The sequence below is a fragment of the Setaria viridis genome, chromosome 1, assembly GCF_005286985.2.
Source record: "Setaria viridis chromosome 1, Setaria_viridis_v4.0, whole genome shotgun sequence".
Classification (NCBI taxonomy): domain Eukaryota; kingdom Viridiplantae; phylum Streptophyta; class Magnoliopsida; order Poales; family Poaceae; genus Setaria; species Setaria viridis.
In genome coordinates this window covers 25,339,915-25,365,030 of record NC_048263.2, presented here as the reverse complement: position 1 = coordinate 25,365,030, position 25,116 = coordinate 25,339,915, and the positions used below count along the sequence as shown (strand labels likewise).

The 25,116-nt window shown below is 50.2% G+C and overlaps 4 protein-coding genes across 4 annotated transcripts; 1 reads left to right on the top strand and 3 right to left on the bottom strand.

Annotated features, from left to right (window-relative positions):
• Nucleotides 1–7,275: 7,275 nt before the first annotated feature.
• LOC117852645 (protein WHAT'S THIS FACTOR 9, mitochondrial) lies at nucleotides 7,276–16,001 on the bottom strand. Its single transcript, XM_034734834.2, has 2 exons — nucleotides 14,546–16,001; nucleotides 7,276–8,348 (listed from the first exon to the last, which is right to left on the bottom strand). Exon 1 carries the CDS (start codon nucleotides 15,873–15,875, stop codon nucleotides 14,688–14,690), a length of 1,188 nt encoding a protein of 395 aa, XP_034590725.1. The 5' UTR covers nucleotides 15,876–16,001; the 3' UTR covers nucleotides 7,276–8,348; nucleotides 14,546–14,687.
• LOC140222511 (uncharacterized) lies at nucleotides 8,643–12,635 on the bottom strand. The gene has a single exon (XM_072293232.1). It carries the CDS (start codon nucleotides 12,633–12,635, stop codon nucleotides 12,255–12,257), a length of 381 nt encoding a protein of 126 aa, XP_072149333.1. The 3' UTR covers nucleotides 8,643–12,254.
• Nucleotides 16,002–16,022: 21 nt separating the features above from the next.
• On the top strand, nucleotides 16,023–19,024 carry LOC117852651 (chloroplastic import inner membrane translocase subunit HP30-2). Its single transcript, XM_034734846.2, has 6 exons — nucleotides 16,023–16,405; nucleotides 17,052–17,167; nucleotides 17,476–17,602; nucleotides 18,376–18,527; nucleotides 18,617–18,679; nucleotides 18,762–19,024. The coding sequence occupies exons 1-6, from the start codon at nucleotides 16,073–16,075 to the stop codon at nucleotides 18,787–18,789; spliced, it is 819 nt and encodes a 272-aa protein (XP_034590737.1). The 5' UTR covers nucleotides 16,023–16,072; the 3' UTR covers nucleotides 18,790–19,024.
• Nucleotides 19,025–19,704: 680 nt separating this feature from the next.
• On the bottom strand, nucleotides 19,705–24,903 carry LOC117852636 (chaperone protein ClpD1, chloroplastic). The gene is made up of 12 exons (XM_034734821.2): nucleotides 24,068–24,903; nucleotides 23,374–23,543; nucleotides 23,047–23,276; nucleotides 22,848–22,956; nucleotides 22,602–22,729; nucleotides 22,394–22,495; nucleotides 22,035–22,316; nucleotides 21,819–21,943; nucleotides 21,441–21,735; nucleotides 21,102–21,335; nucleotides 20,454–20,684; nucleotides 19,705–20,265 (listed from the first exon to the last, which is right to left on the bottom strand). Exons 1-12 carry the CDS (start codon nucleotides 24,676–24,678, stop codon nucleotides 19,954–19,956), a joined length of 2,829 nt encoding a protein of 942 aa, XP_034590712.1. The 5' UTR covers nucleotides 24,679–24,903; the 3' UTR covers nucleotides 19,705–19,953.
• Between the last annotated feature and the right edge of the window lie 213 nt (nucleotides 24,904–25,116).

Below are 25,116 nucleotides of genomic sequence, written 5' to 3'. Positions count from 1 at the left end.
CTCCCCAGAGTATTTGGCCACATTGGTGGGCTGTCTGAAGCGCACTGGGAACAACGCGTTCAAGATGCGCGTGGAGAAGGCCCTGGGCCCCACTGGGTCGGGGCTCGGGCTCCGATCTTCTTCGCCGTCGTGGCGACCACCACGGTGTACGCGGTAGCCGCGGTCGGCTCTGTCCTCCCTATCCGCACGGGAGCGCCTCCATGCATCAAAGGAGTCACGGGCGTCGCGGATGGGGCCGACGCGGCGGTGGACGGACGAAGCCCCGCCGCCCGCGCGTGGTGGAGTCCGTCGAATGGGCGAGGCCCGGTTTCCCCCATGGAAGGAAGGTTGGTGGAAAGATCCTCCACGCCTCTCGAGAGGCGCGGAGGGTGTGACCCTGCTGGCGCCGTGTGTGCGTCGCCGGGACGCGGAGCTTTCTGCCTGCTGGACTGCTGCACACTCAAGCAAGCCGCGTACCTCTTGGTGGGCCTGTCGCTCCTCGGGCGTTGCCGGCTCGGGGAGTCGTCAGAGTAGGGCTGCCGCGGCGGCGACGTTCTGGCTGGCGTGTGCGAAGAGTTGGGGATGACCCTCGTCCCCGCAGATGCGCCGCTGGACGTCACGGGCCTGATGACGCACCCTGCCCTCGTTGCGGCGGTGCTCGTCCTCCTGGTGGGGCGCCGCGCGCGCCTCTGGCTGTCGTGGCCGCACCGGGACCTTGGCAAGGGCCTCAGTCGTAGCTGCGGCGTGCGGTGGGGGAGTGTGTTGCTTCCCTTCGGCGCCGTCGTCGTTGGACCCCTCGGAGTGCACTTCGACCATGAAGCACTCGCGCGAGGGGCGGTGGCTCTCGTTGTTCGAGCCGGCGTTGGAGGTTATCCTCGCCACACCCACGAGCTCATTGCTTGTGGGCGGCACGGTCATGGATCGTGCCAGGAGGCGACCGTAGGTCACCACGGCATTGCGCAGCCCGAAGGGCCACTCCTCCGAAGGGGCCCCCGTGGCGCGCGTCCGGCCGCTCGCCACTATCCCGGTGGCGGAGCTAGACATGACGGGGCGAGCGGGCAAGACAAGGAGAGGGATCAGCTTGATCCCCTCCCCCGTGGCGAGGAAGTCCAAGCCCCCGAAGCGGACGAGGGAGCCCGGAGCGAAGCTGGCGTCGCGGCTGGCCATCTGAAGCCGGTGATGTACGCGCAAAGGTTCCCTACCTGGCACGCCAACTGTCGTTGTCAAGATTAGTGGATCAAGACTACGGCTAGTAAATTTCTTTTATGCGCGTAAGGCTTCGGATGGTGGCGTGGGAAGACACGGGGTTAGACTGGTTCGAGCAAGGAAAGCCCTACGTCCAGTATGAGGAGCTGCTCGTGTTGCCCACGCGGGGTCTGTAGTAGGGGTTACAGGCGGGCGAGAGAGGGAGCCGGTCCCAAGTCTCTTGGGTGTGCACTGATGCTCTAGAGGAGAGTGTGTGTGAGTTCTGTTGCCTTCCGAGTCCCCCCGGTATTAGGGCCCCTGGTTCTCCTTTTATAGCGCAAGGAGGGCTCATGGTTACAAGTGAACCAGGTGTGTGGAGAAGTAAAAGAGATAAGCTAAGTAAAGTAAAGTATATGGAGAAGGACCAAGTCCCCGGGTCGCCGCCTCCTGCTACGGCCTTCGGCTCCTGTCAGCGTGTCCACCGGAGGAGGGTGGCTGTCTTCGGATTCTGTCGACGATCTTCCTGGCGACCGCTGCCGCCAAGTCATGACATGGTGTTTGGTCGTGGCAAATGTGCACGTTGGGGGATGCGTCCGATCCCTGTTGTCCTGCTTACGGCCCGTAGAACACGGACGTTGCATCCCTATCGCCGAAACGCGGGGCGCGAGAACGGGCGGAGCTCTCTCCTGTGCCGGGCGGCGCATGCCATGAGTGCCCTACGGCGAACCAGGGGGATCCGCGACCACTGTAGCCTGTGTGGTCGTGGCTACAATATTCCGCTCGGGTACTTGTGGCGGGTCACGTCAAGGGGCGCGTACGCCTTTCTGCGCGCCAGAGCCGCGGTGCATTTATGGCGAGATCGGTGGGGGCCCACGAGATCCGCGCGCTCGTTCGCCGGTCTGCGCCCGAGGCGGACACTCGTCTTGTGGGCCCGGATGAGTCCGACCTCCTGCGCCCAGGGTCGGGCGAGGCGGAGCCTTGCGGCGAGGGGTCGGGCGCTCCCGATCCTGGGACCGCGGGTCGGGCGAGGCGGAGTTCCACCATCGAGGGGTCGGGAGTGTCCGACCCCGGGGCCCTGGGTCGGGCGAGACAGAGTAGCATGTTCTCTGCCTCTACTGGGTCGGCGGTAATCGTTATTACCACAGGTGGGCCTGGGCCTTCATGATTGTTGCTTTAAGGGGTATTAGGAGGTCGTTAATATTTCCCCCAACAAGAGTAATTACTAATTAAAAATCAATCACAATTGAAAAAAAATAAATGCACATGTATATAAGTATTATGTTGAAGTATTAAACAAATAAGAGAGTAGTAGGTAAACAATTTTAATTATTAGCTAGATTCTAATTTCTAAATAATTTTCTAATAAAATAGCTTTTAAAAATATTAACCCATACTACTAATCAGCTGCGTGCTCTCGCTCGATCGCGACGTATCAAAAGTGCTGGGCACAAGGCAATGATGGATTATCGGATTATTAGTCAATTATTAATCGCTCGCTTGCTCACCTGACGGTATTATGATAAGAGGGGGAGCATATTGAAGGTTCAGCGTACGAGCATACTGGTGGCGTGGTACTTGGAGTGGAGTGGAGCCGCTCTCCTCTCCGTGTCGTTCGCTCCTGACTTGCTGTGGTGCCGGGCATGGACCAGTGGCGGGCGCGATCAATCATGGGCGGGGGCACGGGGGCTGACTGGCTGAGGGCTGAGGCGGTGCCCCAGCCGGAACGGTGGCCGAGCCGTCCTTGTCCCCGGCACACGCACGGGGGACGGGCACGGAGCTTGCCGTTCCTGTCCCCGTTCGCGCGGTGGGGGTGGGCATGTGATGCAGCGACGGCTCTGGCGCCGCAACGCCCGAGCGCCGAGGCTCCCCACGCGTATCGGCACATGCGCGCGGCAGATACCATCTCCTTCTATTCGTTCCCGTTTCCCGTTCGAGTGGGAGCCCGTGCAGTTGGTCGCCGCCACCGCGTCGTGTATGGCTGGCCTGCTCCGATGCCGCCGTGCGCGCGCCGCCCCAATCCCCCCAGGGCCTCGGCCCTGCCTCACGGCACGGTGACCGACCGGCCAGGCGGCCACGCTCTAGGAACAACTGAACAAGCAAAGCAAATGCGACGCTGCAGGTGCGCAGTGCAGGGGCGCCGACGTTCCGGCAGAAAGGATCCGAGAAGGATCATGGGTGCAGCGAAACGACGCGACGGAGACAGAGACAGGGCAGTTATGGCCCCGCCGGGCTGCCATGAATACTGCTACTACTTCCACTCGCGATTCATCACGTCTGCAGTAGGTGGCTGGCTGGCTCGATCCAGCGGCAGTTGGCACATGAGTGCCGCGTAGACCGATTGAAGCTGCAGCGAGCTCACAATTGATCGCCAGGCATCGCCGGAACCAGGCGTGGCGAGGTCCGAGTGAGCTGTGAGCACGCATGATTTGGTCCCAGGTAGAAACAACGACCAGGAGTCCAGGACCAGCCAAAAAGGAGGGAGCTCTTCAGGGTTCAGCTGCAGCTGGTACTGATACGCAGCGCAGATACGGCGAGCCGCTCTGCGGGAGCCGAGCCCCGAACGAATCCTGGCAAGATTCCCGTCCCGGCGGACAAGTCGACAGCAGCAGGACAAGCCGGCGGCGTTTTTTTCAAGCGGTTGGAAAAGAGAAAGCGGCTTCGAGTCGAGAGTCGATGGAAAGCGAACTCATCCGTCATCACCGATTCACCATTCCGGATTCGAAGTTCCCATGCTCTAGCCTCTAGCCACGACCCCAAAGGCCCAAACCAAGCGCATGCCTACTTGGCTCCACAGACCACAATCCAGACGACCAAGATTGGATTATGCTTGTCAGGTAGCAGCACAGAGCATCAGACTGGACAATCCCGGATCTTTGACTCGCCAACAGTACGCCCCGTCACTAACCATCACCACCCGTCTCTTCCTGGCCACCACAACCACCCCTCGCAGCTTGGAGCCTTGCGCTTGCAAAGCACGATCAGATGAGATCTCCAGCGCGGCCATGCCCCTGCCACGGCCAGTACCAGCAGCGTTGCAGCAATGCAGCAGCCAGCAACGGCATCTTCCGGTCCGGTACACCAATCATTCCGAGCTGTTTCAGACGGGGTCAATCATTTGCCGGTTTACAACTATCTCGGTGCACACAGCTTCGAGCCAGCTTAGCATCCTCTCGTCCTCCTCCCGCTCCGGCCACGGCCGCCACCGTCGCATAGAAATGTAGAATAAGCCGCACGCACGCACGGCCGCGCGCACGCAGCATGTCTCGCTGCTGGGCATGGGGGCGGCAGCTGGTCGCGGACGCATCCATCAATTGGCACGCCCACGTACCCCTGTCCATCTCCACTTGCCCCTGCACGACAGGCCCGTAACATTTGTACAGCGAGTTTTTGTCTTTGGCTCGTTGCTGCCTGCCTCGGCAGGCAGTTTATCCATCCCATGAGAAATTACAAGGACAAAAGGAGACGGTTGTTTTATCCGTTGCTGCCTGGCTGGCTCGTTTGTCACGCATGGAAGCAGTATCCGTCGCTGTACCCGTTTTGTACGTCAAACCCCACAGTCACAGGCTCCACGGATAACAGCGACCGCCTCGAGTGGAGCGGCAGGGGGAATGCCTTGCTCCCTTCGTCCTCACGTGAGAGGCTGAGAGAGATGACCAGACGAAGCTCACCGTACCTGTGGGATTCAACAGGACATTACGGATCAGTTAACCAAGCGGATCAACGCTAATCAAGGCACCGTCAGTAACAGGAGAACATGGACGGCACGAGCGGCAATCATCTTACGGGCCTTGTTAATGTTCACCTCGGCCGGTCTTGCCATTAGATAAGCGCCTCAGGATTCCCCGGCCAGTGGGCTCCGATGCAGTCTCTCTCACATGCAGCGACCATATTTATTCGCGAGTGTATTGACCAAGGAATGGTCCCCTCCATTCCCTCCGGCACCGGCACAGACCATGTCACTGTTCCATTGCAATGTATAGTAGATCAAGATGATGCAGCTGTAGCAGCTGGCGTAGCCTTGCAGTTTAGTAGTATTTACATGTGGTACCTGGTAGCATTCATGCCTTTGGATGCAAATCTCAGCATCTCAGCTGGCAGCCAAGCTACGGTACAGGCTGCCCCCGGCCCATGTCTCGGCACCCTTGTTGCCCAAAAGTATCAACAACAAGCATAGGAAACTTTGCTGCATCTCTTGCTATCAGCAAATGCTCAGAAAAAAAGCTGAACATTTTGTTGCATAGAAGGATACAGTGGGGGTGCTAATAATGCGTCATTCCTTTTTCTCCGGTTCTGTGCTTCAACAGCGCCTTCATGATTACTAAACATGACCTGACCAGTGACAAATCAACATCTTCATCAACAATGTAGATAGTAAACCTCATCATTACGAAGTCCGACTTTAATGGAAGTTAGTTTGCAACTAGCAAATCAAGCACAGCACCTACATTATCTGCTGTGAAGTTAAACAAACAGCAGGGACTTAAAAATGTTGCTAAATAAAATGGAAAACAACCGTATATTGCCCCCCGAACTGAACTCTACCGTCCATCTAGTTTCAGACTAATAACTTTTAAAATGCCTAACTTTCACCCTTGGCCCATTTAAGCCGGTTCAAATACCTTCCGATGGTTTTGCCAGATATCCTTTGTCAGGCTTTGACTTGGCCAGGTTCAACAGATCACCCTGTAGGTAGTGTGTAATATTGAACTATTGTGGTAGGCCTGTTCGCTTCAGCTTATTCAGCCGGCTTATCAATCACCAAACAGTATTTTTCTCTCACAACAAATCAGCCGTTTCAACTTTTCAGCTGGCTTATAAGCTGAAGCGAACAGACCAAGGAATAATCATGCTATATTATGGGAATCGAGCATGTTTTCTTTTGAATGATTTAAAATCCCATAAAAATATGATGCACGTGTGATGCGTGGGAGATATTTGATGATGAGTTGATGCATGCAGTTCACACTCACACCTATGGCATGCTTGATACATGCTGAAATTGAAAAATCGAAAAGGAACAAGCATCCCACACATGATGACTCTCGGTGATACAGAACAAACTAAAAATTATGATTAGGCAGTAATTGTGCCTTTCATACACTATGTTGGAGCTGTTACTGACATCATTATCTTAAGGTTTTTTTATGATCTTGCCCTAACTTTGAAGTGCAATTGTGTGTTTACCCTCATTTTAAACTTTTGTTGCCCTCAATTATTCACAAGTCAATGTGATTTTTCCCTTGGTCTTTGCGTATTTGCCCCTATTTTGACCGTTGAGGGTAAAATTGCATTGAATTGTGAATAGTAAAGGGCAAAATCACAAGATGAAAAAATGAGGGAAAATCACAATTATACTTCAACCTTATTTTAATTCTCTGATGATTTATCATCCCGCTATCAGTAAAAAAGAATATTAGATTGAGGGGGGAAATGAATCTCACCTTCAAAATGTTGAGTTGGTCTGCTCCTAGAGCAATTATCAGACCAATAGAAGCTTAAGACGCTATTAATTTGAAATTGGCAAATAAAGTAACGTGCAAAACTTGACAAAAAAAAGTAGCGAATTATATTTGTTTCCAGTTATACCAAATGCAGTGATACTGGTGAGAGGATAAGGAGATGAAAGTGGCTTAAGATTCATTAGCTTTCTCATTCTACTCTTTCTTTCACAAAGGAGTGCGACGAGAATTCAATGAATCTTATGCTATTCATTAAATAGATGATTTCTTTTTTAATTGATAGGACTACCTACCCCCCATTTAACATTCACTTGACATGGTTGAACATTTCTATACCAAACTCTTCTGATAATTCCACTTAGAATTAGCCTAACTATTCAGAGTTCAGACCTCACATAGGGGCACAGGTCCGCCTTGTTTTTTTGCAGCAGTTTCAAGGAAATGAAAACAAGAAATGAGACAAAGGAAACATATCGGGTTTTATTAATCAGGCTGGAAGATGGACTATGGGTCCACAACACATATTAAGGTTGCAGGACACTGTAGTGTTCAAGTAAACATGATAATCTTCTGAAGTAACAGGCATGGTTAGTATGTGGATAATCAAAGATCCTGATAGAAGCCCATAAATAACTGTATCCTCATAGAGATATGAACAAATTGTTTTCCATTCTTATCTTGTGGGTGTCACTTGGAATAGAAAAAATTACAACAATAAAATTCTATCAATTGCAGTCCTGTAAGGAATCTTCTGATTCTTATCCTACATAAGCTCTCATAATAAAAAGAAAAAACATTCAAGTATCTGGTTGCCACAAACTTTTTGAAGGAAATACAGTGTTGTTCATACAAATGAAGGGCAAAAACTAAGGGCACAAGAGAGCCCCTTGACAATGATTAGGAAAGTGAAATTAGCCAAGCTATAACAAGTATTGCTTCTCTGATTCTGTTGAGCTGGATATATACCTCACCTGTGAAACCTTCTCTCCAAGCCACAAAACTTGGCCTCTGATTCTGAAAAATGATAGTCCCCCGTTCCAAATTATAGGTCATTTTAGCTTTTCTAAATGCATAGATATTATTATGCATCTAGACATAGGGTATATCTAAGTGCATAACAAAGTTTATGAATCTAAAAAGCCAAAACGACCTATAATTTGGAACGGAGGGAGTACCGTTTCTCTATATCCAGGTATGCCAGGCTATTGTTGCATGAACAAAGGTTGCCAAAATTTCATGCTTAGTTAGTGAAACTTCTGTACCATTTTTTCACTGTTAAGACACTCAGCAGGTGCAAACACTGAGGTCACCTATTAGCACCAAGCACTCAGAAAAAAGAAGACTCCTTCCTTCAGACGTAGTTCATCAGCACATATGGCACTGAGTCATTAACAGAACATCTCAGGAGATAGTGATATTGGAACTAATCTATAGAAGGTGCCCAGTAAATAGTGCTTGCACTGATGCTGCCAAAGCCCTATAGCTCTCAACTACATGCTTTGGATTCTGAAAGTGGCTGATTGGTTGATGTAATCCATTCATGAGGACAGACTGAATAATACAAACATCAATCATTGTCCAAACAGTCACCAACTGGTCTTTGAAAGTAATCATAAGAGATTATCATTATTATCAGTAACTGAGGATAGAAAAACTTCTTCACTGCCTCAGACTTTTACAAGAAGTGCCACGTGGCCAGGGGATAACTTTTTTAACTCATGCAGCCTGCAGGGAAGAAATAATTCGATTTAGCAACCTGATGTTCCCACCTAACATGTGGAATATAATATTACTCCTTTCCAATATTTTCCCATAAGAAATCCACTTTTTGTTGGATCATGAAATCAAACACTAGGTTTAATAAGTCCTTTCAATTAACCATAACTGTAGGATAAAAGCTTTCAGTCAATTGTGTTGGCAATGGCCAAGGTGAGTTCCCTGAACTCACAGCCACACTCACACACACATATGCTAGAGGTAGAAGGAGATAGCGAACAGAGCGCACACACACTGAAACAATTGGTGCTGCTGAACTAATGAGCTGCAGCTGCTCTTCTACTTCTTATAGAAACCAAAGTCAAACTAGAGTACATACTAGAATGAGTGCTTCTACCAACTACCTACTACTTAGTACAATACTTGACAGGGCATGCTTGCCCTTCTACTCATTGCACTGCTGCCATATACGGCAGACAGTAGCAGGCCAAGGAGCTCTACCTGCTCCATTGACTTTTGCAAAAGGAAGAGATTAGCTTAAGAGCTAAGCAATTCATCTAACAAATCTTCCCCTAATTGTCAGGCTCTTGCTTGATCTCTTCAACACCAATCTTGATCCTCAACTCCTGGAGCTGAATACGCCCGAGTGGCTTGGTCAGGATGTCCCCGAGCTGTCGAGCAGTCTCAACATACTCGAGCTTGATCCGTCCTCCATCGACGCAGTCTCTGATGTAGTGATACTTGACGTCGATGTGTTTGCTTCAGCCGTGGAGGATGGGGTTCTTTGCCAATGCAATGGCGGACTTGTTGTCCACCTTCAGGACCGGCGTGCAGAGCTTTTCTCCGGTGAGCTCTTGCAACAGCCGTCCCAGCCAAATTCCTTGGTAGCACGCCGTTGCCGCGGCAATGTATTCAGCCTCAAAGGTTGATAGCGTGACGACGCGTTGCTTCTGCGTTTGCCAGGAGATGGGGCAGGAATTAAGGATGAACAACACGCCTGTCGTGCTCTTCCGCCCATCAACATCTCCGGCCATGTCGCTGTCACTGAACCCGGTTAGTTCCAGCCTTCTTCCTCCGCTCCGCCTCGGGTAGACGATGCCGTGTCCAATAGTTCCGGCCACATAGCGGAGGACTCTCTTGACGGCGGCGGCGTGGTCCTCACACAGATTCTCCATGAATCGGCTCAAGTAGCTCACAGCGAACTCGATGTCTGGCCATGTGTGCGTGAGGTAGCGCAGCCCGCTGATGATGCTCCGGTACTGCGACGTGTCCACCCTTGCCGCCGTGCTTTCCTTGGAGAGCTTGATCTTCTCCTCCATAGGCGTCGAAGCCCATACAGAGCCTTGTGCAGGCAGAGCACCTTGTGCTCCTGGCCGGTGATGGTAAAGCCCGGCCCCCGTTGAGGAATGCGGACTTCACGTCCAGGTGATGGATGCTCCAATCCTTCGCCGCCGCCAACGCAAGCAGGAGTCGTACAGACTCCATTCGTGCGACGGGCACGAACACTTCCTCAAAATCGATCCCTTCACGCTGCACGAACCCCTTCGCGACGAGCCGGGCCTTGTGCCGCACCACCGTCCCCTGCTCATCGCGCTTCACCTTGAAGACCCACTTCAATCCAATCGGGTGGCACCCAATTGGTGGATCAACGAGCTCCCAAGTTTTGTTCTCCTCAATTGCCGCCATCTCCTCCAACATCGTGGCCCGCCAACAATTCTCCTGCTCCGCTGCTGCAAAATTGGGTGGCTCCTCAGCGCTACCCAGGTGCAGCTCGAGATCATCCAGCACGCGGGCCGCCTGCCCGGGCGGACTCTCATCCCCAACGATGTCATCCACCGCCCGGAATCACAATGGCTCGCCATCATGCTCGGCGTCGACATACGGTGACATGTTTGCTAGTGGAGAGACGAAGCGAATTGATGAGTCAGAGCTTGATGTTGCGAATGCGGGGGTTGCCTGCCTGGCAGGCGATGCTGTTGGAGTTGCTTCCCCTATTCCTAGAGTAGGGGATTCCCCTCCTAGGGATGGTGGTGGCATGGCTTCCCCTGTTCCTGGAACAGGACCTGAACAAGGGAGGCCCCTCGACTTTTCGCAGCCTCTTCTTCTCCGCTGCCGCCGTAGTACTCCGCGTACTCGATGGTGAAATGGCTTCCACCGCCGCCGCCTGTTTCCTCCACGCCACTGGACTCCCAGTTCCAGCTCGCCACCTCGTCGAAGATGACGTCGCGCGACATGGCGACGCGCTGTGCATTTGGATCGTAAAGCCTGCAGGCCTTGCTCCCATGCTTGTAGCCCAGGAACACCATCGGTGCGCTCCTGTCGTCGAGCTTCTTCAGCCCCGGCTTCGTCACCTTCACGTGCCCGACGCAGCCAAACGTCCGGAGGAAGGAGACGTCGGGCTTCCGCCCGTGCCATGCCTCAAACGGAGTTGTCCCCTTCAAGCTCTTTGTTGGCAAGCGGTTCAGGATAAACACCGCCGTGCTCACCGCCTCGCCCCAGAAAGGCGCCGCATCTGCTTTGCCTTCAGCATGCTTCGGGCCATCCTGACGATGGTCTGATTTTGCCGTTCGACCACGCCATTTTGCTGCGGTGAGTACGGCACTGTGAGGTGTCGTCCAACGCCCTCCTCTGCGCAGTACTGGGCGAACTCGATCGAGGTGAACTCCCCACCACGATCGGTCCGCAGCACCTTGAGTTTCTTCCCCGTCTCGCCTTCGACGCGCGCCTTGAAGTGTCGGATGGCCGTCGCCGCCTCGTCCTTGGATGATAGCAGGCCGTGTGTTGCCAGCGTGATTGGCTTGCACAAATCCCCGTGCACGAGCTCCAGCAGGTCTTGCGCGCGGTAACTCGCCGTCTTGGGGAACGGGGCGTGCTGCTGCTTGCCGGCGAGGCAGCTGTCGCACAGCTCGCCCACACGCTCGATAAGCGGCAGCCCACGGACCACGCCGTGGTGCGCCAGGCTTGCGAGGGCGTCGAAGCTCTAGTGGCCGAAACACACGTGCCATCGCCACGCCTCGTCGTCTTACCTTGCCGACAGGCACACCGGCCGCACGATGTTCAACTCTAGAACGTAGAGCCGGTTCTTGGTGCGCTCCACCTTGGCGAGCAGCTTGCACTCGCGGTCGTGGATGCGGAGAACTCCACTGTCAATCAGCACCTGGCAGCCTCGCTCATCCAATTGGCCGATGCTGACGATGTTGCTGCGGAGCTTGGGGATGAAGTAGACGTCCGTCAATGCGCGGTGCTCGCCGGACTTGCAGTGGAACAGGAACGTCCCACGGCCTTGGATGTCAACGCCGGAGTTGTCGCCGAACTTGACCGTGCCAACGATGCTGGTGTCGAGCTCGGAGAAGGCCTCTTTGTTCCCCATCATGTGGTTGCTCGCGCTGGAGTGAAGGTACCACCGCTTTGCTTCATTGCCGTCGCGTCCGAGGTTGGTGCCTTTCGTCGAGCACAACGCATGCGCGCAGGGCTTCCTCAACCCTATCGCTGAGGGCGCACACCTGCACCATTAGGAGGGCGGGCTCCTCCTCTTCTTCTTGGGCCAGGTGCGCGCGGTCTTGGCGGCGCGGCTGCTTGCATTCTCGGGCCCAGTGCCTGGTTTTGCCGCAGTTCAGGCATTGGTCCTTACGGCGGCCGCCGCCATTGCCGCTGCCTTCTTTGCCGCCGCCACCTCCTTTCTTCCTTGTCTTGTTGTGTCCTTTTCCACGTCCGCCACCATTGCCGCCGCGCGAAATAGAGGACCCCTCCCCTATCTTCCGCTCGCGCACCGCGCCGCCCACTGCTCCTCAATGAGCAGCCCGCCGGCGCCTCCACGACGCGGTCCTCAACCGCCTCAAGCCGCTCCGCAGTGTCATCAATCGTGAGCTCGCTTATTTCGAGCAGCGTCTCGATTGACATTGCAATTTGGGCGAATCACGATGGGACGACCCGCAGGAACTTGGCAACGGCCTCCTCCTTGGTGATGGTGCCACCCAGCGACCCTAGCTGGCTCACCATCGTCGTGAGCCGGAGCGCGAAGTCCTCGATGACCTCGCCGTCGCGGAAGATGATCGCCTCGTACTCGTGGCGGAGCTGCTGCGCCTTCGCCTTCCGCACGCGGTCATTGCCGAGGCGCATCATCTTGAGGCTCTCCCAGGCCTCCTTCGCCGTATCCTTGGAGCCGAGCGCGACAGAGAACTCCGACGGCATGCCCTTCAGGATGGCCTCCATGGCCATCTGGTCTTCTTGCTCGTGGTCCGTGCCGATGCTCACAGACTTCCAAAGGCCCCTTGCCTTCATCGTCACCTTCATCATCACTTGCCATTCGGCGTAGTTGCTGCGGGTGAGGATGGGGTACTACGCGCCACCGATGTCCCGCACCGTCTTCTTCACCATGTACGTCGCCCCGCGACGCTCCGGTGATAGAGACGGCCGGCGCCAACAGAGGCAGGCCGGCGCCCTCGTCCTCGCCCTCTCTCAGCCATCGCCACTCTGAATCACTCAGGCCACAGCTCTGATGCCACTTGTTGGCAATGGCCAAGGTGAGTTCCCTGAACTCACAGCCACATTCACACACACATATGCTAGAGGTAGAAGGAGATAGAGAACAGAGCACACACACACTGAAACAATTGGTGCTGCTGAACTAATGAGCTGCAGCTGCTCTTCTACTTCTTATAGAAACCAAAGTCAAACTGGAGTACATACTAGAATGAGTGCTTCTACCAACTACCTACTACTTAGTACAATACTTGACAGGGCATGCTTGCCCTTCTACTCATTGCACTGCTGCCATATACGGCAGACAGTAGCAGGCCAAGGAGCTCTACCTGCTCCATTGACTTTTGCAAAAGGAAGAGATTAGCTTAAGAGCTGAGCAATTCATCTAACAAATTGCTTCCGTGCCCCTATCTGAAGCATTAGACTGAAGGCCAGATTGAATTAATAAAAAGCCGAAAACACATTTGTTCGTTGGTAGATTACTCCAATGGAGAATGCTCTTTTTCCTTGTACCTCAAAGGTGTTCGTTTCTTTGATTCCCTATACTAGAAACAGTCATACATGTCTAGAGTTCCCATATCAGTTATAAAACTACAGGAAATTAGGATTGCTCGATTGTTCACAACCAAACAGATGAGTGCACTAGTGACAACTGACAACTCTATTATGCAAATAGTCGCAGAGTTCTATATAATAAGTAACGGGAGTTAATATGCAAACAACCCAACAGATAACTTTGAAACCTTACAAGTCTCAATATAACTAATGGGTGTTTGCTTTGGCATTCCCTAGCTAAAAAGCCTTTCCAAGATTACAAAAATATAGGGACAAGAGAAAACCTTTGCAAACTCGTAGTGTGATGATTGTTCTTTCCTACCACATTGTGGTAAAAACCATTTAACAGCACAGAAATGGCACAGGATTTGACAGTCTTTCCTTCTTTCTTTTTTTCTTTTCTCAAAAGCGCAGAAGAGCTGCGTGTCATTCCATTAAGAATTTGACAGTCTTTCTATTAGGCACTGCCAAAATTCCATGGGCATATGATTCGACCACAATCTGGTGGCCAAATGTCTTTGGTGTTAACAATTTTGGTATGGTCACTTGGAGTTCCAAGCAAACAACCCCTGACTTTGGGCAAAAGTATTACTCAAAAAAGATAAGTTTGAAACAATGAACCCTCTGGACTGGCATTTTCTACTAAAGCACCAACTTAAGCCTTTAGTTTGCCATTCAACTAAATTTCCCTTGAATATAAGGAATCATAAAAGGGGAATAACACAAGCCAAACAATTAGCAGTACCTTGTGAAATAGGTCCTCTGAAGAACAAGAAATATAAGCTTGAAAGGGAAATGGTGAAATTTAATGAGGAAGTTCTGTTAGTTGAAATGTTGTTATTTGAGCACATAACTTATGCAACATAGGTAACATTGGAACATAAAGAACAGAATCAGTAGTCTAATTTATGGCACGTGAAGAATAGATATCAGTTTGACAAGCTATGTTGAGTCAAATGAATCCCAATTCTAATTTTCTTGGTCCATAACAATAATGGAGTACAATTATACAACAACTAAGCTCAGTCACAAACTGCAAAATCCAGAAATGATAAACTAGCTAGAATTCTTGAGGATAAACACATCACATTTTGTTGTGCAGTGAAACTGCATAAAGGTGAACAGTTAAAAACAGTATGATAATTTAAGTCTGCAGTCAGGGCATATACCTGCTGGCTGTTGTATCATTGCATAGCATCCGTTGCATGAGTTTCAGTGATTGTCCAACTTGATTCAATCATCTATCATTTCATTCATCTCACTCTTTGCTTCATTTGAGCGCTCTTGAGATCAAATGCCGTTACAGCACAATCACTCGGAGAGTTCGAATTCATCATCTCCCACCGCACATCCCTCATCCTCCTTGCTGAAAGCACCATGCCTTTCTCTACGCCTTGTCCTTGGTGGCAATGCTGCTCTCAACATGGTGGAGTACTCTTCCCTGATAGCAACAAGTGGATGTGCATGCTTCTCAAGCAGCTGGCTTCCACCACCGTAAGCTTCCCTGAGAACAACCGTCTGTGTCCCAAGCACTCTGGAGAGGTAAAAAATGCCAGGGTGGCGCTCGAACACCTTGGTGAACTTCTGTGGCATGCCGAGCAGCTTCCTCATATTGCTCACATTCTGGCGCTCCGTCCTCTTTGCCACAGTGAGGTGCAGCAGCTCATGGAACACTCCCACATTCCGCTTCTCCGACACGTCAGTGCGGCGGTCGAGGTGCGAAGCATCGGCATACGGGCTGGTGTACGGCAGCGCCTGCCACTCCCGCAGCCAGTCCATGCACTTGCTTCTCAGGCCAAATCCCCTTGTGAAGCTCACTGGGAAGGGGAGGCAGGTGGTGTCGCCGCCGTCAGCACTCTTCTCAAGCTCTGAGACGGCGAGAAGATCGTCCCAGGAGAGGAGGCGTAGCCAGACGCGCTCGTCGCCCTCGGGCTGCTCAAGGGCGAAGTGCTCGGGGTAGCGGCGGAGGATGGCGGCCTGGTAATCGCTGGGCAGGCCAAGGTCCCAACGGAGGAGGTCGATGGTGTGGAGCGGGAGCGAGCGGGGAAGGGTGAGCATGAGGAGGCGCCGGAGGCGGGCGACGAGGTCGTGCTCGGTGGCGCAGAGGCAGTCCACCTCTCGCTGCCGCAGGTCGAGCGCCGCGCCCGTCAGCGACACGCCGCCGCGCGACACCGCGAACAGGGTATGGAACCTGCCGAGGAACTCCAACGCGGAGTATGCGGAGCCACAAAGCCTCTGAACGGACCTCTCGGCGAGGAGGTCCGAGCGCGAGACGCGGTGGCCGGGCCGGGAGGACACGAGGTCGAGCAGGTGGTGGGCGGTGCGGAGGTGGCGCTCCCGCGACACCGCGGCGTCGACCGCCCGGTCCTTGACCCACTTCAGCTTCACGTTCACCAGCGTCGCGCGCTGCTCCGCCGCGAACAACGGCGTCCCCGACGGCGCTGTGTCCCACCACCCCCTCCTCTTCCCCGTCGCCGCCCGCAGGCAGCGCCACGCCATGGTTTGCCTCGCCGCCCAAGTGCTCGTTTAGTTGGGCCTAAAGGAAATGAAGAGATGGGCCGGCCGTAACAAGAGGCCCGCGTATTGCCTTTCCCAGCCCCTATCCAAACGCCACCATAGGTAGGGGTTAAGAGATTCCGAGGGGATAAAGCGTGGCCGTTTTCGCAGACGCCGAGAGGGTGAGTCGTCGCGAGGAGATGGCGGACGGGAAGCAGGGAGAGGGTTCGGCCGTGGCGTTGAAGGCCTCGCCGTCGGCCGCGGCGATGGCGTGGGGATTGCGCGGCGGGAGCAACCCTCTGGAGGAGTGGAGCGCGCGCGTGAAGGCGATTGAGGCCGGGTTCCGCGCGTGGATGGCGAAGCAGCCTATCCACATCGAGGCTGCGGTGACCACTGCCGTGGGGGCGGTGCAGGGTGGGGCTCTGGGCGGGCTCATGGGCTCGCTCTCGGCCGACGGAGGGTCGCCGTTCCCCATGCCGCAGCCGCCGCCCAACGCCAACCCGGACGCCATGGCGTCGTTCAAGCAGGCCCAGGTTGTCAACTAATCTCATCTTGTTGATTTATGTAATTTCTATGTAAAATTGGACCATTTGATCCTGAAATTGCAATTGCAGACATATTTATCTAATCCATATAGAGTGTTTGTCCGCAGAAGGAAGCAATTTACCATTAGTATCGCCTACTGAGTACAGTGGCTCGTACAGAGTGAAGTCTCTTCTGCAATTTACGGTTTTTAATATGGTTAGGGGTAGTGGGTAACGATTGGTGAGTCCGGGTTTCTGGGAGGCTTATTAGTTGTAGTTGAATGGAGCAAAATGGTTATGAAAAAACTACGGTTGAATATGAATCGCATGAAGTTCCCAATACTTAAAGAATCATCCATTGTCCGTGTTCAACAACTACTTCGAAATCAAAGTAGAGGAAATGCTCACTTCTATGCCTTATATGTAGGGACGGAGCCAGTAGGGTGGTTGACAGGGGCCATGGCCTCTCTTTTTCTACCGTAGGTCTTTAGACTATGAAGAAATTAGATGCATGTATGATCATGAAACTAGTTTGGGTGTTTTCTGGTTCATTACATGGTAAATGTTCGCTGCGAATGAAGCCCATGTTGATTTTGTCTGATAAGTTCCATCGAATTATTTTGCGCATCAAGATTAACAGGATACTGATTTATAGGCTTTAGCTGGTGGACCCTTGGTGCAAGCTCGAAATTTTGCAGTCATGACTGGCGCGAATGCAGGTATATCTTGTGTCATGAGAAGGATACGAGGGCAAGAGGACATCCAGGGCAGGTGATTATAATTTCATTTTGTTTTCATACACTTCAAGAAGTTTTAGCTTTAGTACTCAATGTGATGTTTGATTTCATCTCACTGATTTGAAGATGTGAAAACAATTAGTTTTACCATTGACCACAAAAGGTTGTTTGCATTTTAACACCTTCGTATCTGAATGGAAGCTTATAATTCTAACATTTCTTTCGCTTATTATCATTGGGTGAACAATTGATTTCTTGATGCAAATCTAGCTAATGCTTTGCTTTGGGCAAATAACAATAAATATTTGTTCCTTTGTGTTTGACAATATGTTGTTTGTACAGCATGGCAGCTGCTTTTGGTTCTGGCGTCCTTTTCTCCATAGTGAGCGGAATGGGTACTCCTAATCCAGCAGTAAATGCAATTACAACTGGTGCTGCTTTTGCAGTATTTCAAGGTGGCTTTTTCATGGTAAGTACAATTAATACGATTGGGAGCTGCTTTACTTGCAACACTTGATATTACTAGATTTTATATTTTGCCAATTTTCTTGCCAAGCCTGCTTTAAGAGAGATTGAGGTTTAGACAGGACTATTGTGGTCTCTGTATATTGAGCTTGTGAATATGGTAGCTTTTTTTTAATTATATTGAGGCACATCAGCAAATTCAAGTTTTTTTTCCTTGCTTTCAGGGCTTTCTGGTTTAGCCATGCTTAATTAGAAAATTTACTTCAATGAATTTTACTTTGTGTTCTAATATTGTTTGTTAGTATATGGCTTGCATGAAAATTGAAAGCTTATCTGGTAACATGGGGCTTGCACATTACTGTGTATTGTTACTTCTACAAGCTTTGCCATGAAATATGTCTGCTACATCTACATGAACATAGGCGACTAGGCATATGTGCAAACTAGTCCTTCAATTCTGAGAAAACAAATTGGAAACATCTTGGGCAGGAAAAGAAACTGGTTGGGTTCTTGATAGTGTTAGAGATTGAATTCCTGAAATGGATTTAGATAATATTAGTATGCCGATGAAACAATTATGGTTCAGTTGAATATAATGGTCCTTTCTTCTGAGTTTTCTTTGCTTGCATAATTATTTGAACAACTTTAAAACCTAACATATGTTTTTGATAGTGTTATATTTTGATTTTGGTGAAATTACTAGTCTAATGATTATCGCAAACTAATCAGTATCGTTATGCTGTATAGTAATTCTCCATTTGGCTGTACTGGATGTAGATTGGGCAGAAATTCTCAAAGCAACAGGGTGGAGAAGATACATACTACTCTCAGACAAGAAGCATGCTGAACAAACTGGGTCTTGAAAAGTATGAGAAGAATTTCAAGAAGGGTCTCCTCACTGATCAAACATTACCGCTCCTTACTGACAGGTACACAGTTCTTCTGATTGTATTTTATGGAACATTAGGATGGGAAATATTTGTAGTTTACATATTGATACTCTCCCCTGTTGCTTTAGTGCTCTAAGAGATGTGAAGATCCCCCCTGGACCCAGACTACTCATACTCGATCAAATTAAAAGGTTTGCCATTACTGCACTAGTATTTCATGGTTTCCGTCTCTTATTTTCCTTGACCTGATCTCTTTATGTGTGAATCTGTTAGGGATGCTGAGCTTGTACGGGCAAACTGAAGTCACAATTATCAACTGCTCGTTCTTTCTGAATTGCATAGGGTTTGAAAGCGACGCCATCTCTGTTTTCATAATAAGCCTTCATAGTAAGCAAGAATTTAGCTATGTTTTTGTAGTTAATTGTTTTTTGTCAATCGGTTTGCGTCAATCCTATTGAATTTTGGATAGCAGATATTTGAATGCACTGTATTGAAACTTAAACTGGAATTGCGTACAGTGATCAATTCTCTGGGAACCAAGGTGTGCCATGTGCTCCTTGAAACGTGCAATTTGGGTTGCGCATCACTTCGTTTAAATAGTGTGGTCGCTGTCTATGTGTACTGGAGTCTGTAGGGAAGCGATCAAGCGGTGAAATATATATTGCCTTTTTAGAGGCTGCCGAGGATGACCTGGGAGCCATGGGGCCTGCTTGTGAATCCCATGGGTATGGGGCGGTAGAGAATATGCATAGCAGACGAGTGCTTGTATGTGTCAATGTGTCACCAAAGAGGCCGAAACAGCGAACAGAACCAGATTGGAGTTTGAGCAAGAACCCGCTGATGGTGACCGTGGTGGTTTTTGGAGAGGAGGTAGAAGATAAGTACCGGTATCGCCGGTATCAAAAGTGAGGTCGACACCAACTTGCCAAGTGTGCTGTCCAGAGTTGAGCTACATCTACGTCATTATTCACATGAGAATTAGAGATTCGTGTAACAGGATTACGCCATTACCCACATGAGAATTCGAGATTCGTGTAACAGGATTAGTTCGGGGACAAATTTGTGACCGTGGTACTGACATCCGCCAAACAAGGAGCTTTTGCAAAGAAGCACCACTGCACCAGAATGTCCAAAATGCATCCGACGATTTCAAAGCTAAGCAGCCAGGAGAGGAAATAGCAGTCATGAAAAAAATAACTTGGGGCAACATTCTCAATTTCAGAATGATATATATTTGATCAATTGAACGGGACCCATTCGGCAATATACAGTTGGATAAAATCTCGGAACAACATTAGTAGCTGCCCAAATTCCCCTATCTTGTTGATATGTACATAATGGAATACTCTGTCTACGTATGAAAGAATTATTAATCTCGACGCTTGAAAGAATAAAAAATTAGACCTCTACTCTCTACTATACTGGAAATCTGGAATCACAACAAAAGGGCATCCGGTGCAGAGCTTCAGAATGCCCGTGTTGGGTCAGTGACCTGGACGATCTGTTGGTCCAGATGGCTCATGCACGGCTTCCCCTCGGCATCAATGTCCATCAGTATGGTGTTGCCGGGCTTGAATTCGCCGAAAAGAATCGCTTCGCTGATGACATCCTCAATCATGTGGGTGACAGCCCTCCGCAGCGGCCGCGCACCGTAACTCTTGTCGTACCCCTCTTGGCAGATCAGGTCCTTCATTGCATCAGACACCTCCAAGCCTATCCCAAGGGCCAAAAGCCTGCCCTTCACTTCCTTCAGGATGATATCAAGAATGGCCAGCATCTGCAAATGCATGTCAAGGGGAGGATTAGTGGATTACCACTAGCGTCTCATGTGTTGTATGGTCAACCACAGTAGTTACATGCATCAACTATGAATTTAATCTAATCTATAAGTGGCTAATGTCATAGAAAGAAAGTTTACGGATTCTCAGTAAAACCACCTCAGAGCAAAATGTAAAAGAAACAGACCTGAGTCTTCTCTAGAGGACGGAACACGACCATCTCATCAATTCTGTTGAGCAACTCTGGTCGGAAAAATGCCTTCAGCTCTTCCATTACTAGGGATTTCATTGCGACATATGAGCTTGACTCAGTATCTTCCTTCAAGAAACCTATGCTCCGTCTTCCCTTTGAAATTGATGTAGAACCAACATTGGACGTCATCACAATCAATGTATTCTTGAAGGAAACCCTGCGGCCCTGCAGTCCATACAAAGTTCCAGTGTAAATAAAAACATATTCAGTGTAAACTACTTACATCGCATCTTAAAAATATGCAAGAACTAATGTAATTTAGCATCTGGACTAGCGTGACGTCTTGACTCTTGATATCTTATTTCATGAAAGGCTTAGGACTGTTTAAGTTCCTTCCTAAACATATGTGATAGCGAGTATATGTTAACACCTTGATTTATAAATTGCTTTGATATTTAATTTCAACAAGCATATCTCAAATGTCACCTTGAAGGGCTTCTACTTTAAATAAAATGTGGTAGAAGTACTGAGTTCTGGCCATTTCATTATCAGTTTAAGGGAACAGAATTAATCACATTTGGTTCAGTAATTGTACTGTTTAAAGTCAGCTGTTGCATGTAGCAGGTTTCACTGATGCATTACCTGTGAGTCTGTCAAATGTCCATCCTCAAAGATTTGGAGAAGGATGTTGAAAATATCAGGGTGGGCTTTCTCTATCTCATCCAGCAAAACCACAGTAAATGGTTTCCTCCTGACCGCTTCTGTCAAAGTACCAGTTTCACCATATCCAATGTACCCTGGAGGAGAGCCGATCAGCTTGCTCACAGTGTGCCTCTCCATATACTCGCTCATGTCTAATCTAAGCATAGCAGATTCCTATTGAAAAAACAAAAGCAAACATCCTGTCAGGCCACATTCTATCAATCAGACATAAAACATTATGGAAATATTAACACAATGATCAGAATATGATTGACTTACTGATCCAAAATAACTTGCTGCTAGAGCCTTGGTAAGCTCCGTTTTACCAACTCCTGTTGGACCACAGAAAAGCAGTGTAGCAATAGGTCTGTCAGGGTCATTAAGGCCAACACGCGATCTCTTCACTGCACGAGATATGGCCACAACTGCATCATCTTGGCCAATGACCCGTTTCCTGAGCTCATCATCTAGTCCTACTAGAAGCTTTTTATCATCAGCAGTCAACTGCTGAACTGGTATCCCTGACCATAATGAGGCAACTCTTGCAATTTCCTCTGTCCCAACTACAATTGGCCTGCATTTCGAAATGTTCCTCCGTTAGCATATATGTAGGAAACAAAGATTATCCTTTATGACATGTTGACAGACAAAACTTACTCATCAGCTGAGAGTGATGAGGTTGATGTTGACCCTCTATTGTCTTCATATGGTGCTTCAACATCAGCATTACCACTCTCTTGATCATTCGCATTTGGAGAATATTTTTCCTTGTTAGATAACACCTGAGTAATGAAGGGCAATCAAATATTAGATATTTTCTTGCTAGATGCACCAAAAAGTTTAATCGCATAAGCAGTGAAAATGTTTCATTACCACTTCATGCATGGCCTGTGCAGCTCTTATCTCTTGCCAATATTCATCTGGTGACTTCAAGAGAATTGAAGACTGCCCTTCCTTCTTCCTGTTAAATGACTCCATCCGAGCTCTACTTCCAGCCTCGTCAATTAGATCAATAGCCTTATCAGGAAGCTGTCTGTCAGGGATATATCTTGCTGATAGATAAACTGCTGCATTGATGGCTTCTAATGTGAATCTGCATTTATGGTACGTTTCGTATTTCTCACGAAGACCAAGCAATATCTTCACAGCATCTTCCTGCAGTATGTTTAAAAATGGTTAAGAGAAATTTACCTGGAAAACTACCTGACTTTCATAAGAAACAACCCCAATACCTGACTAGGCTCAGCTACTAATACTGGCTGGAAGCGGCGGGCCAAAGCCTTATCCTTCTCAAAATGCATTCGGTGTTCATCTAGAGTTGTTGCTGCAATGCACTAGAAATACAAACAAGTATCGTCCATAAGATAGGAAATGTAGTAAGGTATGATCTTTTCTACATAGAATGGTAGCACTAAGTAAGAAATCAGATGAATCTAATACCTGCAGTTCACCTCTAGCAAGCGCGGGTTTCAGCAAGTTGCCAATATCAAGGCTAGAACCCTTACCCTTCCCAACGGTTCCAGATCCAATAAGATTGTGAACCTCATCAATAAAAAGAATAACATCGCCTGCATAATTTTTTATGACTTTTAATATTCATGACCAGATGCAGAAGCTTGAAATCTGAAAACATTTATATATGCCGCTTCATATCTGATAATCTTTCAGATTCCATTACTAACTAACCTGCTTCCCGGACTTCACGAATTATATTAGTAACCCTAGACTCCAATTCACCCCTCTCTTTTGCACCAGCGATAAGTAGACCAACATCCAGTGACAATATACGCTTTGCCTGCAAATAAGTTGCAGATGAATACCACTTACCTGAAAGATGGATTGCAAATGCATAACTTTATACCCATCAATGGCAAGTCAAGCTTACCACAAGATAAATGGGGACATCGCCATTTGCAATTCGAAGAGCCAGTCCCTCAGCAATTGCAGTTTTGCCAACTCCTGCCTCACCCAAAAGAATAGGATTGTTCTTCGTCCGTCGGCATATTATCTGAACCACTCTTTCAATCTCCTCTTCACGGCCAATAATAGGATCGATGAAACCTCCACTAGCTTGTGTGGTCAAATCCAAACAAAACTGATCTAGTGCACCCTTCCCTGCAAAAGATAAACAATGCAAGTGTGCAATGAGATTACTAAGCCTATAGTAGAACAAACATGAGTGTAAGCTTTGATGAAACTGCTGGCTCCTGACCTTTCTTTTTAGTCAAGGATTGGGAGAAAGCAGATCTTCCAGCTGCTGCAGGAGCCTTCTCTGGGATTTTGAAAGATGATGCTCCTGCGGGATCTCTTCCATCTTTCGCAAGCTCTGCTTGGAGACGGTCGACTGCAACTGATGAAAGCTGACTCGGATCTGCTCCCAAACTACAACAACCAACAATATTCATGAATGCTGGAACAAATGATGAAAGGGACAGAAGCTAATCTATTTCGTTCAGCTCATGTTCAATGACGAACAATTTCTTGTCAATGTCTTACTATGATATCAGTATGATCAGTTACTACAATGGTTAGTTGTTTCTTGACAAGTTAACCTCTGAGGCTACCAATGGGACAACACTCATGAAATAGACAATGCCATTTTCTGGTGGAAGCAAAGCCACAATTTCTGGTGGGAGCAAATGGCTTTGCCAAACAATGGTCCATTAGTTTTCCTATGATCTACAGTGCGACAGAAAACGAGTGGCCCTTGTGCTTGTAAGAGGACAAGCACCAAACGACATGCATCGTCTAAGCTGCTAAGCATATGGCAATGCTATAAGCGATTCTTTGATCAATAAGGAGATGGCAAGGCATCCACCACAGTCGATTTGGTAACCAATTGTAACGGGAAAACAGATAACAAGCTCCAGACAGACGGAATGGATGAGGATGCAATAGGTACCTACCTCCTGAGGAGGTTGTTGGTGGTGGGATCGTCGAGGGTGAAGAGCGCGATGGCGAGGTGCTCCGGCGAGATGAAGCTGGACCCCATGTTCTTTGACAGCACGACGGCGACCTCGAAGACCTGCTTGCTGGCCGCGGAGAAGGGCACGTCGGTGTCGAGCCCCGATCCGGTCTTGGGCGGCGGCGGCGGCGGCGCGTCCACGTCCCTGGCGCCGATGCCGCGGCACTCCTCCCGCGCGCGCTCGATGCCAATCCCCGACGAGAGGTACCCGCCGGACGAGCGGTCCTCCGCGACGAGGCCGAGGAAGAGGTGGCGCGGCGCCACGGCGGCCTCCCCGAGCCCCCGGGCCTCCCGCTGCGACAGCACGACCGCCTTGACGGCCCGCTCCGTGAAGCGCTCGAACACCGCCCTGATCAGGCCCCTCCGCGCCCGCCGCGGGGCCGGCCTCGCGGACGACGCCGGGCGCGGGAGCGGGTGCGCCAGCACCACCGCCCTCGTCCCGAACCCCGCCGCGCCCCACCGCGCCGCCGCCGGGGCGGCCAGCCTCCGTGCCGCGCCCCCGCGGCCCCCCGCGAGGACCGACGACGAGGTCGAGCAGCAGCACACCTCCATCGCTAGCTTCCGGAGGGGGGGAAAATCAGCACTATCTTTAGCCGCTTAATACGAACGAATGAAATGCTTTGCTTGGAGAAACTATACACTCCTAACTACTAATCACGCTCGCTACGTGTCGAGCGATGCGCTTGTTCTACTTGGCTCGTAAGGTAATCTGTAACTCTACTACTCGGAGGCGATGCCTGGCGAGCGGATGGGTTAGGCGAGGAGGAGGCGGAGGAGGGGCGGTATAAAAATACACCCGCGCGCGGCGCGGGAGGCGGAAGGGGCGGGAGGGAGGGAGGAGGAAGCACGCAAGGAAGGAGGAACACGAGATGGGCAGCGCGCGCGCGTGGGCCGATAGCGAACGGTGGCTTTGGGGCAGCCGGGTGACCTCCGTTTCTAACGCGCGTCGGCTTCCGCGCCCGCCGCACGCCACCACCCACCCACCCTAGC